The following is a 14,254-nucleotide window of genomic DNA, read 5'->3' on the forward strand; positions in this document are numbered from 1 at the left end:
CGTTGGCTATTTAGAGCATGTACAGAAAAGTTAGTTCACTTGCTATGCCATGTCATACATCTTTATTGCAAGTTCCTTGTTATTTACGTTGGCTATAAACAATTTTGGTGTTAGTTCACCAGCGCTAAACATGCTCTAAGGGAGTATGTTATTTGTTTTTCATCTGGATGCTCCTCCCACTTCACCCCCACTATACCTCACTCTTGCACCAACTCATTTACCCGTGATTCCTTCTCCATAAACCTTGATGGCCTCCCTTTTTCCTTGTGTTCGGTACATATCATCACTATCAAAGTTTATATTCAACTATACGACCCCTTCATACCACCTTTTCACCCATCCACAAACCCAATGCCATATGTTCATAAACGCCGGTTGCACGTCATTACCTCAAGGTTTCATTCTCAACCACCTAAATCCTTAGCTTGACGGAGCGGCCTCAACATATCCATTTTATCAAGTTAAGAATCTCATTCAAATAGGACCTTTGGAGCCTCAACATTCTCCAATTTACAATAGGTTGTGTTTTTTCCCCTCTGTCATTGGATATTAGACTCGAATTTCCTCCTCAAAAGTTGCCTGATGAAGGTATCATTTTGTTTGTTGAGATTGTTATTCTTGTGGGTACCATTTCAAGTGAAATATTGTACGATGTTTGACGGAATGTATCAACATAGATGAATTATTTTTTACAACGTGTGGGTGAAACCACTTGGTACTAACTCCAAATTATGGAGCTCCTCCCTTTTTTATGAGAAATATTATTATAACACAATTTTGTGACACATACCTGACACAATACACACCTTGAGGGCAATTATGTAATTTTGCTAAAAAAACAGCTGACAAAGGTGTCGTTTCCATTAATTTAATTCCTTCAATATTTTTCATTGAATCTGAAAAAGAAGCAAACAATCATGGTTACCGCCTCCATCCTTCATTCCTTCATTGTTCTAACGATGTCCTACTCTGCTAGCCTTTACCTGCACGTTGCCGGAAATCTCCAAACATATACCATCCTCGCTCAAACTAGAGAATCAAAACACCGCATCGTCCTAACATCTTCCACTTTCGGCACTGTTGTTGTCACACCTCCATTAAAAAAAAAAAAACTTCCTCGCCACTATTGAAGATGAATAACTCTACTTCCTTCATTGTAGCTCGCAACTCTGGATCTGCCTTCACTTCCATCTCAGTTTCTATGTTCTGTCGTGGTGGTGCACAAGCACGACCACTATGATGGACCACGTCTTCGTCTTCCCCATAACGCATAGGGTTAAGAGAGAGGATCAATTTTTCGTAATTCCTTGTTTGAAATTTTCCTTTTAGATTGGAATTTGCAGAGATGGAAGAAAAATGAAAAAACAAGAAAATGGAAGAGAGATAAAGCATAATCCTACTTCTTTCTTTTTTTTACATATTAAAAAGAGTATTAAGTAACTACGACAATGATTCAAAAAAAAAAGTAACTACGACAATATCATGTCGTTTTTATGTTTACAAAACTGTGTTCTAATATATTTTTCTCTTTTTTTATTTGTCTTCAACTTAAATGATCAATCTTGACATTCATTATGTTGATCTTTCATGTGAGAGTAAAGTATCACATTGGATAGAAAAATGGGTGTTAAATACTTTATAACTGAGATGACTCATAAACCCAATGTTTTAAAGTTTTGGGATTAGGTTTATGGGTTAACACGTGGTGTCAAACTCACATATTTGTAATTCAAGCCCCAACGTGATAATTCTCGAACCCACATGACTCAACTATAGACAACCGGCGTTTTCCATTGATGAATCCCAACAGCGGTACAAGTGGATGAAAAAGTTCTCCTCAAAGGGGGAACATCTCCATAAAAGAATGGATAGACTCACACTTGATAAGAAGATTGTTGATATTTCAAGTGTGAGTAAAATTCCACATTGATGGAAAAAGTGGATGTTGAACACTTCCTCTTAAAGTTTTGGGTTAAGATGTGGTGTCAAACTCACTTATGTATTGTTCAAGGATCAATGTGATGATCTCCGGACTCCCTCATGACCAAAATGTGGTATTATAGTCAATGGTTGAACCAGCTCCTTGTGTCGAAAGTCTTTTTGATAATGGTATTCAACCAACGTGTTTTATTGATGGATTCGCAACAACGGTACAAGTGGATGAAAAAGTTATCGTCTAAGGTGGAGAATACCCATAAAGAGTTGATGAACTCGTACTTGAGGAGGAGATTGTTGATATTTTAAGTTCATGTAAACTCCGACATTGATAAAAATAAAATAAAAAAGTGGTTGTTTAACACTTTATAAACGCGAGAACATGTAAACCTATTGTGTTAATGTTAGGTCTAGATGTAGTGTTAAATTCACTTACATATTGTTCAAGGCCCAATATGATGATCCCTAAATACCCTCATGCCCCAACAGTAGTCACTTATGTGTTGTTCAAGGAGAGTGTTGGTGCATTGGGGTTGTGGGGTGGTTGAGGTCGGTAAATATTTTGTAATAATTTTCACATAGTGTTATTCTTTGATTGTTATCAGACAAAGATTGTGATTTTTTTCGTGTTTGAAGTTTCAACGTTATATGTTCTTTTATTTTCTCTAAACGTGATTCAATTATTAGACAATAATAAAATAAAATAATATTAATTTAATTAATATAGGTATATATGTATACAAAAAATAAAATAAAACTATAATTTTTTATTTCCTGGAACAATTCAGTTGCGGGAGGGTATCAAATACAAATATCAATGCATTATCCATTTTATTCTCGCCCTTGAGCTTGAAAATAAAATAATCACAATCATCATTCCATTATCATGTATCCACCGACATATACATTTTAATCATGTTTTTTTTTTAAGATTTTGTCATCGACTATCTGCAGAGCACTCTATCTCGTTAACAAATTTTTTTATTAAGCATATTTTATTACGTTGAGCCCAACACGACCAAATAATCATTCAGTCTCTACTCCTCTTTTTTAAAATAAATGTCATCTAAGTTTGTTCAAAATAAATTAAGAAATACAATAAAATTATTGAAAGGTACTACAATATTTTCACTAAATTATGCAAGTGGAAGTATTTTCAACATCGATTCTTGCATATTACATACAAGTCCCTGAATTTTATTTTTTATTTTGTATCAAAATGAAAGAATTAATTCTATATTAAAAAATAAAAATGACATTTATTTTAAAAACACTATTTTTAAGAGTTGAGGAACATATAAAATAATAATAATTAGTTCTCATGAGCATAACTCAATTGATAGTAATATTGCATCTAATGTGCAGAGACAGATGTTTCAACCCTGATACTTTCACTTATTCACTTTAAAAGTGAAATTTTAGTCATTACACAACATGACCAAAAAAACATCACAACTATTATTCCATTATTGTCTTTGTATCCACCGACACAAACACATTTTTTTCATTTTTTTATAAGCACATTTTATTCATGTTGAGCCTCACCCGTAAAGATTTTAAGAGTGTCTTATTGAGATATATCAAGTGTAAATTCAGTCTTACAATTATTAATTCTAATATTACCTTAAGATTTTGGATAAAATATGGTGTTAAAAGCCACTTGTGTGGTTGTTTTTGTTTCAATGTATTGATCGAACTTTGTGATACTCATGCTCAACGGTCTAACAATGGTACCAGAGCTCGGTTCGAATTGATGGGAGAGCAATAAGTGAGTGGTTATCGATCGCAGACGTGAAAACACTTGAGAGTAGATGTTGAGATATAAGTATAAATTAAGCTCATCATTGGTTGGAAGCGTTGAACAACATAATCATGTGAATTTTATCATTATTAATGCAAAATAATTGCAATTTTATTTTAATAATTGCAATTTTATCATTCTATTTTGAGATATTTTTCGTCTTTTATTTTAATAATTGCAATTTTAATGTTTTGATGTGGTGGCCTACCTTCTCTCGTCAATGGGGTTAGTTCGATGTTTAGGGTAATCTACTAAATTACTACTAGTAGTAAATCTTAATTGCCAAGTAATGACATGGTTTACATAAAGGACATGGTTTAAGACTTGGAAAATATTAGGTAAATACATTTATTTGACAAAAATACAACAAATATATATATTTTTTTTAATATTTTTTATATTTTTCGTTTTACGTGCTTTGTGAGTAAAAAGAAATATGTCTCAAATTTGTGTTTGAATAACACGCCTAAGTTAATTCCGACCTCAAATATTGATATGCTCTCTTTCACTGCCAACAAGAAACATACAGTATTTTCTAACGTTTTAAACAAGTGTCACATGCTTGACCCAAAAAAATAGTGCATGTTAGTAAAAAAATAGTGTTCTAAAATTATTGTCATTTTTATTTTTTAATATAGTACTATTAATTTTTCAATTTATAATCCAAATTAGAATGCAAACATTATATTTTATTTTGCATTAATAATGATAAAATTCACATGATTAGTTGGATTAACATATTGAGTTTTTTTTTAAGCCACTAAGTTTGATTTACTAATGAGTGATTTGCGTAGTATGCAGGTGGTTTTATGTTGGATCATCTCTTACTTTTTTTTTTGTTATAAACCGTGCATAAAATTCAGAATCCATAGCGTACTATCCAAATTTCTCACCACTAGGCCAAACCTAGTGGCTTGATAATTCAGGAACAAATTTATGGTTTATTCTAAAACAATTAATAAAAAAATGAAAATGAAAAAATTACGACGTTAAAAAAAAAAAACACTTCTAGATGAATGGCATGACAGGCTAATAAATAGACCACTTCTACCCTATGAAGCACAGACACCTCTATGATTAGGCGTGTCGTGGTGTCCGACACGTGTCGGTGTCCGACACTCGTATGACACTCTTCCAACACGTGTCGGATAGCTCATATCGGTGTCGGAAAAAAGTTAATTTTTCCTTTACTTTGACACTCCTTTGACCGGTGTCCGACACTTGTTAGACATTCGTACGACACGTGGCGGACAAGAATCCAAAAAAAAAAACTATTTTTTCTTTGCTTATATTCTCCTTAGGCACATATCAGACATATTTACAAGAGTTAAAGATGTGTCGAAACAACAATATTAATCAATGATAGATTGAAGACATTACATTTTGATTACAATATTTTTAGTTTTTTTCGATAGTAGATGGATAAACAAAGGTAAAATACTATAATATATTGTTTTAATTTATTTTTTTTTAAGAAATAACTTGCTCAAATTAGATTTACAGTTATATATTTTGATTATTAATTTATATGTTTTATAAATATGTAGCGGTGTGGGTGTCTCATATTTCTTACATTAGCGGTGTCACGGTGTCCGTGTCCATATTGTGTCGCGGTGTCCGTTTCGGAGTCCGTGCTTGATAGCTTCTACCTGACTTTTGCAATTGCAATAAAGAGAGAACAAAAAAGAAAGAACATAGTGATTACTAATAAATATTTTGGTCAGGGATCTCTGTGAACACGTTTTCTGTCTTGAAAATCAAACTCTTCTGAATTTTCTAACTCATATTCTGTCAATGGAGAACGCGTTAGGTCTGCTCAAAATTCATGTTCAAAGAGGAGTCAATCTTGCTGTTAGAGATGTAGTTAGCAGTGATCCTTATGTTGTCATCAAAATGGGGAAACAGGTCAAATTTGATTCTCCACTTGGTTTTAATCTTTTTGTTAATCAGTTTTTTTCAAAGCTTGTTGACTATGTTAATTTCATTGTTAATTAATCTTTCTCCTGGTTTTGTTTCTCTAATCTTAATTAATCACTTTTGTCATTCAACTCTGTTGTTTCTGTCTCTTAAGCTTTGATTCTATTGAACCCACTTGAGTTGGTCCGGTGGTATTGGTTTGAGACGTGGGAGTATGTTTCTCCTTAAGGTCTCAGGTTCGATTCACTCTTGTGCCAATTTGGGTGAGCTAATTTAGCTTATTCAAAAAAACTTTGATTCTATTGTTTGTGACTTCTTATCTCAACATGCATAGATGGTTTTAGAATTTTTAGTTTAAGGGGAATCGATTCTCTGTATAATTTCCAAATGACAGGGTAAAGTGTGATCTCTGACCATTCAATAGGAGAGAGAAGCACGTGAGAAATATATTGAATTTGTTTGGACTTCCACATTGCTTAGGTCTCGAGATTGTTGGATCCTTTGAAATAGCATTTGGGATGAGATCCAAATTCATTTAACATGGTATTAGAGTCAGGTTAAGAATTGCAATGTAAGAATTGACCTAGGACCTACGCTAGGCATGCGTGAGGGTGGATATTGAAGATGTTTGTAGTCTCACATTGCCCACGATCCTAGGCAGTTGGATGTATAAATGTGTTTGATCATCCTCATCCTTTAAGTTTGGATGGTGAGTGATCACACTTTACACTCTCATGTGGAAACCACACTAGTTTTAGGGAATTGGATTTGATGCAGTAACTGCTGCGTGAGGCAGTTACTGTCAACCGTTCGATTTAGATCAATAGTTGAGACTGTTTAACTGTGTTATAACTGATGTGTAATCTGAACTATACGATCTTAAATCAATGGCCGTGATTGAGTACAGTGTGAAACTGTGTGTATCTACTACAGCAGCAGATCCAAGTCGCTAGTTTTAGTTGTTTATAAATATATTGTTGGAATTGCTAAGTAGACTTTAAATCGTTATTTTTATATTGTCACTATTATGTAGTCAACACTCCAATTCAGTCAATTTTATTGATAGACAGGCTGAAATTTATGTGCTTTGGGAGTATACGGTAAGAATTCACCATATAATCAACAATAAGTTGTTGATCTATTGGTATTATTGTGTTCACTAATGTAAGATTGTAGAGGGTTAGCAAACTATGATGCACTGACACAAACACGGACACACCACTGATATGTCAAAAACAATAACTTAACAAAATGGAAGAATTGAATGTAATCACACGTGTCAGTGTCTTGCACAAACACATGTCGGACACTGAACAAGTCTTCAATGTGAAGTGTTTATGCTACATAGTTAGCAACCTTGTGCATCTCTTGTTGAGTTTACTTCCATCTCATTGCTGCATTTTATGTCTGATATGCAGAAGCTGAAGACTAAGGTAGTGAAGAAGAATCTGAATCCTGAGTGGAATGATGACTTGACTTTATCCATTTCAGATCCTCATACTCCCATTCATCTAGTAAGTTACTTTTCTTTTAACAGTGTGTGTGGTTTCAAAAGTTTCTTTTAATCAAATAAATGAAAGTTTCTTGCTTTGGCTATCTGTATTATGAATCATGTTGCAACTGTCTTACTGATGCATATATCACTATTATCATACGACAAAAATCAAGTTTAGACTTTCAATTGATAGAAATTTGATCTGTATATGACTTAACAGAAAAACTATAGCAAAAATATGTTAAATATGTTAAGTTTTTGCAATGTTACTTTCTATGACGATCATGAAAGTCAGGATTTGTTGAATTTATTTTTCCCTCCGTCTCATTATCTACCGTTTATGGTAAAACGAACGTATTTACCATCATTTCATTAGTAAAACATTTTCTTGACTAAATTGTCCATATTGTAATGAGTTAGTTGAAATGTCTAATTAATATACAGTTAGGACATATTTAGCATGGACCACAAATAATTTGTGGCAGAAATATTCTAAACATTATCATGTGATGATGTGATGCAGCATGTGTACGATAAGGACCTATTTAGCATGGACGACAAAATGGGGGACGCTGAGTTCGACATTGGTCCATTTTTTGAAGCGGTAAAGATGCGTTTGGAAGGTCTCCCAAATGGTACTATAGTTACAAGGGTACAACCTAGCAGAAAAAATTGCTTAGCAGAAGAGAGTCACATTGTTTGTGAAGATGGCAAGGTTTCACAAAACATGGTTCTTAGACTAAGAAATGTCGAATGTGGCGAAGTGGAGCTTCAATTGCTTTGGACTGACATTCCTGGTTCAACGGGTTTGTAGGTTTCAGAATATTTCAAGGCATGTTATTGATATGAGAGTTGTAACTCCGTAAATCAACAGCACCCTATGCTGTAATTTCTCATATATTTTGAACTTTTTAGTGGATCACATAATTTACAAATCGTTCAACATGTTGAATTGTCTTATTTCTGCTGAGCTGTTACTGATTGTGTAGCAATGACTAGTAGTGACTATTAAGTAAAAAGAATGGGAGGGAAATGCTATAGTTGTTTCCTTTGCAGAATTTTAGACTTTGCAATGTGTTAGTCCTATGTGATGTACAAGAAACATGAGAATGATCAAATTGCATATGCAATTAAGATCTATCAGATGATGATGCATGTGATAAGTTTAGACTTTTCCCAATAATTTTAATTGATTAACCATTTTATTTTGTGATATAATTTGTGAGTACATAAAAGGATAAATTCATGAGAGGAAAAAGGGGTTCAAGAATTATAAGTAAGTTACCTGCGCAAGTAGGTGACTCTGATGATGGTGACATCTGAAACGGTTACGATGGCGATAGCCTTCAGGTACAGTGGATCACATTGGGGAAGGTGTCTGCAAAATACGTTAGAACTCTAATGCTCAAGTTAGTATGTGATAAAGGTGGAGCGAAAGTGGTAAGTGATTGAATTGTGCACATTGATGTCAAAGTTTGTCTTTATATATAGGGGAAGATGGTTGTAACTGCCTGTGTCAACCGACAACAACTGGCACTAAAGATAATGATAGTTATTGCGATGAATCTAACGATCTTGTGAGCGTGTAAGAGAGTGTATTTGCTGCAGGAGGTGTACAATAATTATCGTATCTATCACCATTGGCTTGCATGAGAAGTCCCCATGAAAGAATGAATTTGTGCTTAATCGAAGCACTTGGGCCACTTGTATTGGGTCTTCGCTCAGTTCAGAACAGTGAGAGTTGGATATATTTACAATTAATATAATATTAATTTTGCTAAAGGAAACAATGAGATTATTTTTAGATGTTGCAGGAGTCAATTACTAGATCCAAGAAAAAAGTCATTAATTTTGTCATTAATTTTATTAATCACAATAAATGTCAAATGCACGAGGAATGAGAGTGAATGAGAAGAGAAGAGAGAAAAGCAAATAAGTCTGGCTTTATCATATTTATAGATTATAGATTATAGATTTAATAAACCGTTAATCTTGATGTGTCTCAATAAATATCAAATGATTTTCAATTTTTAAAAAATTTTCTATGGATGATATATATGATATAAATTTTCAATCCAACGGTCCACTTGATGAAGTGATCCATATTAGAATTTACCATATTTAGCATATCATCACAAAAGTTTTTTCGTAAATAAGTAAAAAATAAGTTTGATTTATAGTATCCAATATTGTTCTTATTGGTATAACATGTTCCTTATACAACGATTTAAATAATTTTATAAAAAGGATAAAATTATAAATATAATAGTTTAAATTACAAGGTATTGGAAGAAAAATGTTATACTTTTTTTTTGGTATTGAAAATAGTTAATCACGAATCATCACGGAACATATCAAGATATAAGGCACATATCATGTACATAATACTACATTTTTACTCAAATAATTGCACATCTCAATTTTATAGAATGTAATAATTAATTTGCATTGATGTATATTCCTTTTTGGTCAACCTAGTGACTAAAAATTTCACTGAATAAGTAATCTCTCTTAATGTAGGTAATCTCTCTCTATAAATACAGAGACGTATCGATCCTCATAATACAATTCAAATTCATTTCATTATACTCTCTAATCTATACGGTACTAATTTATACAATATGAATACTACAAGGAATATTGCTATCACAATGATATTCTTATTATCTTTCTTTATCTTCACATCAGGTTTGAAACTAATAAGTTAATTTACACTTCAAATTTTTTTATTTTTTTTACAATAACATTAATTTTATATATTTGTATTGTTTGAATATGTAGATATGTGCATGGCAATAGAAGGAAGAGGACTTAACGAAAAGTTCCCATGTAAACAGGATGGAGACTGTCATTGTAATGGTGGAGAGAGTGGAAGATGTCTTGGTGGACAGTGTTGGTGTTTTTCACCACCATCTTCTACTAAGAAACATACCTAGCTAGTTTAATACACTATATTACAACTTGAGTATTCAATATTGTTATGCAATAATTTCCTTTATGAATCTTTTACTAGTAAAAGGAAGGTTGAATTGCTCATAGGTCTTCATTGTGATGATGTGGCATGCTTTAGAGAACTTCTCATATCTATTTAAAATTTGTCCCACAATTTATTTTGTGTGTCCATTCATCCTCCAAAGTAATTATCTATATGTTACAATAATAATGGCTCCCAATAATAATGAAAGAAAAAAAAAAAAAAAGACAAATTACAAAAAGAACAATGAATAGATATATGCTCTTTCATATTTTACACTACCAAACATAAAATATAAATCATGCATGTGTAAATATGATTTGCAATTTGCAAAAATTTACTTTAAATAAATAAACCAAATAAAAAAATTACTCCTCAAAAAAATTTCATGCTTGACAAAATAAATTTTATGAAAAAAAAAATACTTTAGTTGTTGAGTTGCTCACAAGCATGCATTGTGATGATGTGACACTCTATAAGAAAAGTTTATAATCTCTATTAAAACCTTTTCATATTTCATATAATAGAGTTACTCTAATAATAATAATATATTAAAATATATATTGTATGTTACAATTCCCTGTTAATGCAATTGAAAACAAAGAATTCTTGGAGACACTAATATTGAATATGTAAATTTAGCTAATTATCAAACACAAGCTCTATATAAAGTTAACCCAAAAGCTAATTATCACCACCACCATATTAGGAAGTCTACCTTCTATGTTTTAACAAAATTTTAATTTGTCTATCTCATGGCAAAAACTCTATGGTTTCTTTGTCTAACATCTCCATGAGAAAAAGTTATGCATCTTCACCTTTCATATGTTATAGTTACACATTATAGTGTCTTGAATTGATTTAAAAGCTATTGTGTGCATATATATAGTTACATCGTAAGTATATTGGTTTTTGTCCTTGGTAGGTGATGGTGTCTAACCTCTTAGAATATCAGGTATGTCTACATGTGATTGATTAAGAAATTGATATACATATATGTGATAGTTGCCTATTAATATGTTTGTAAATTGAAATTTTTCTATTAATCTGAGTTTGGAACATCTCTAATCATTTTTTATATTTCTTTTTTAGGTTGGATATTTTTTAAAATATCAACCGGTGTTTTGTTCGATGATTAATTAAACTTTGAGTTGAATCGATTAATATGAATATGACTATTTTTTCATGTGAAGGAGGAGAACAAGATAAAACATACTTCTATTTTTGCTTACGTTGCATCCTTGCTCCTTATAAAGCCTATGAAATGGCACCTCATGTAAGGATGTGTATTTAACTCTAATGGCAGTTTGTAAACCATCATTTTTTTTTAATTGATAAAATGTTTGTAATTAGACAACTTTTCTTTTTCATTTATTATTTTATTAGTCTAATGTTTTAGCTTATTTGTTTCTTATTTTATTTTTCATTTATTATTTTATATAAGGTAAAAGATTTGTATAAAAAATTGTTGATTAATGGGAATATAATTAATTTTTGTCATGTAAATAAGTTGAAGAGGATAAAAGAGACTTCTTTTTATTGATTTTGAAGTGCCTTAAAATCTTTTACAAGTAAAAGGAATGTTGAGTTGCTCACAATCAAGTATTTTGATGATATGGCACTCTATAAGAAAAGTTTACAATCTCTATTAAAAAACATTTTCATCATTTCCTTTAATTAAATCATTTTAATTTTAATTATCTTTAATTAAATCATTTTAATTTTAATTATCAATATATCAAATTATCACTATATAACCTTTTCATCATCTCCTTTAATTAAATCATTTTAATTTTAATTATCTTTAATTAAATCATTTTTATTTTAATTATCAATATATCAAATTATCACTATATAACTTCTTACAAGGGACCAACTAACTAAAATGAAAAATTATTAAATTAAAATGGACCAACTAATATATAAGATTTATATAACCACAAAATATTCATGACTATTGGAATTCTTTCAATACTAATAAAAAAAGGAATCATTATATTTCAAGCAAGTGACTCACTTTGATATTCCAAACCTCTTTGATCAATCCCTTAAAGAACTGAATTTAATAATATAAAAAATGTGTGTCTCTCTTGCTTGAAATATATTCTTTCAATACTAAATGAATTAAAAAGGGATCATTCTTCATTACTTATATTGTTTAGAAGGGATTGCTTGAAACCAAAGGGATCATACTTCTACTTAGCCTAATGAATTAAAAGGGATCATACTTCTAATTTTATAACTCTACTTAGACATATAAGTTATTGTGATGATGTGACACTCTATAAGAAAAGTCTACAATCTTTATTAAAACCTTTTCATATTTCATATAATAGAGTTACTCTAATAATAAATAATAAACAATAATAATATATTAAAAAAAAACTAACACAATTTATTGTTGTTGAATTGAGACAAAAATGAATTGCAAGTAATGAAAAGTGGAATGATGCATCATGTTATTGTTTTAATTAATTGCATTGCAATATCTTATTAAAATATATATTGTATGTTACAATTTCCTATTAATGCAATTGAAAACAAAGAATTCTTGGAGACACTAATATTGAATATGTAAATTTAGCTAATTATCAAACACAAGCTCTATATAAAGTTAACCCAAAAACTAATTATCACCACCACCATACCAGGAAGTCTACCTTCTATGTTTTAACAAAATTTTAATTTATCTATCTCATGGCAAAAACTCTATGGTTTCTTTGTCTAACATCTCCATGAGAAAAAGTTATGCATCTTCACCTTCCATATCTTAAAGTTACACATTATAGTGTCTTGAATTGATTTAAAAGCTATTATGTGCATATATATAGTTACATCATAAGTATATTGGTTTTTGTCCTTGGTATGTGATGGTGTCTAACCTCTTAGAATATCAGGTATTTCTACATGTGATTGATTAATAAATTGATATACATATATGTGATAGTTGCCTATTAATATGTTTGTAAATTGAAATTTTTCTATTACTCTGAGTTTAGAACATCTCTAATCATTTTTTTATTTCTTTTTTTAGGTTGGATATTTTTTTAAATATCAACCGGTATTTTGTTCGATGATTAATTAAACTTTGAGTTGAATCGATTAATATGAATATGACTATTTTTTCATGTGAAGGAGGAGAACATGATAAAACATACTTATATTTTTGCTTACGTTGCATCTTTGCTCCTTATAAAGCCTATGAAATGACACCTCATGTAAGGATGTGTATTTAACTCTAATGGCAGTTTGTAAACCATCATTTTTTTTTATTGATATAATGTTTGTAATTAGACAACTTTTCTTTTTCATTTATTATTTTATTAGTCTAATGTTTTAGCTTATTTGTTTCTTATTTTCTTTTTCATTTATTATTTTATATAAGGTAAAAGATTTGTATAAAAAATTGTTGATTAATGGAAATATAATTAATTATTTTTATGTGAATAAGTTGAAGAGGATAAAAGAGACTTCTATTTATTGATTTTGAAGTGCCTTAAAATTTATATAGATCGAGGGTATATTGATGTTGGAGGAATTCAATTAAAAGAGGACAATCCAAATAATTTAGAAATATAAATATGTGTCTCATTTTTAAATACTATATTGTCTACAATGTGTATGTGATCTACTTGATCTCGATCAAGAGAAATATAGAAACAAAAACAAAGTAGAAATTAAAATAAGTTTTTTTTTTTTTGTAGTTGACACTCAAGTCTTGCGGTTTTTATAATTGTAATACATGCAAGAAGTTATATTGATTCAAATTGACTTAGAGGTTGTCCAAATATATAATCTTCATGAATTTATCGTATAACACTTGCCTAAATCTGGATGGTTCAATATGAATATATATGAATTTTAATGGACGGTCTTATTTTAATCTACGCATGCCATCTTATTCTTACAACCATAAAATGAATCGATGAAAAGAATTGTGCTAAAAACATGTTAGTTTAGAAATTGTGCTAAATACTTTTTCCTCCCACTTAGAATTGTACTAAAAACTTTCTAAATTAAATTAAAAAAGACAAAAATTATTAAATAAAAATTGTTGATGCTCATTTGTCAAAATAAATTTTAGAAATTATTAAAACCGTAGATGTTAAAATATATTTACATATATTTAGAA

The 14,254-nt window shown here is 30.4% G+C and overlaps 1 protein-coding gene across 1 annotated transcript; it reads left to right on the forward strand.

Moving 5' to 3' along the window:
* Window positions 1–5,398: 5,398 nt before the first annotated feature.
* Window positions 5,399–8,337, forward strand: LOC123918273 (protein C2-DOMAIN ABA-RELATED 1-like). Its single transcript, XM_045970283.1, has 3 exons — window positions 5,399–5,641; window positions 7,072–7,167; window positions 7,672–8,337. The coding sequence occupies exons 1-3, from the start codon at window positions 5,531–5,533 to the stop codon at window positions 7,960–7,962; spliced, it is 498 nt and encodes a 165-aa protein (XP_045826239.1). The 5' UTR covers window positions 5,399–5,530; the 3' UTR covers window positions 7,963–8,337.
* Window positions 8,338–14,254: the final 5,917 nt, after the last annotated feature.

Source organism: Trifolium pratense, linkage group LG3 (genome assembly GCF_020283565.1).
Source record: "Trifolium pratense cultivar HEN17-A07 linkage group LG3, ARS_RC_1.1, whole genome shotgun sequence".
NCBI lineage: Eukaryota > Viridiplantae > Streptophyta > Magnoliopsida > Fabales > Fabaceae > Trifolium > Trifolium pratense.

Excerpts from the sequence above, each read along its gene's own strand:
- LOC123918273 (XM_045970283.1), top strand. The coding sequence starts at position 5,531 with ATGGAGAACGCGTTAGGTCTGCTCAAAATTCATGTTCAAAGAGGAGTC. Across the intron at positions 5,642-7,071 it reads TCATCAAAATGGGGAAACAG|AAGCTGAAGACTAAGGTAGT; the intron begins GTCAAATTTGAT and ends TCTGATATGCAG. Across the intron at positions 7,168-7,671 it reads CTCATACTCCCATTCATCTA|CATGTGTACGATAAGGACCT; the intron begins GTAAGTTACTTT and ends GATGTGATGCAG.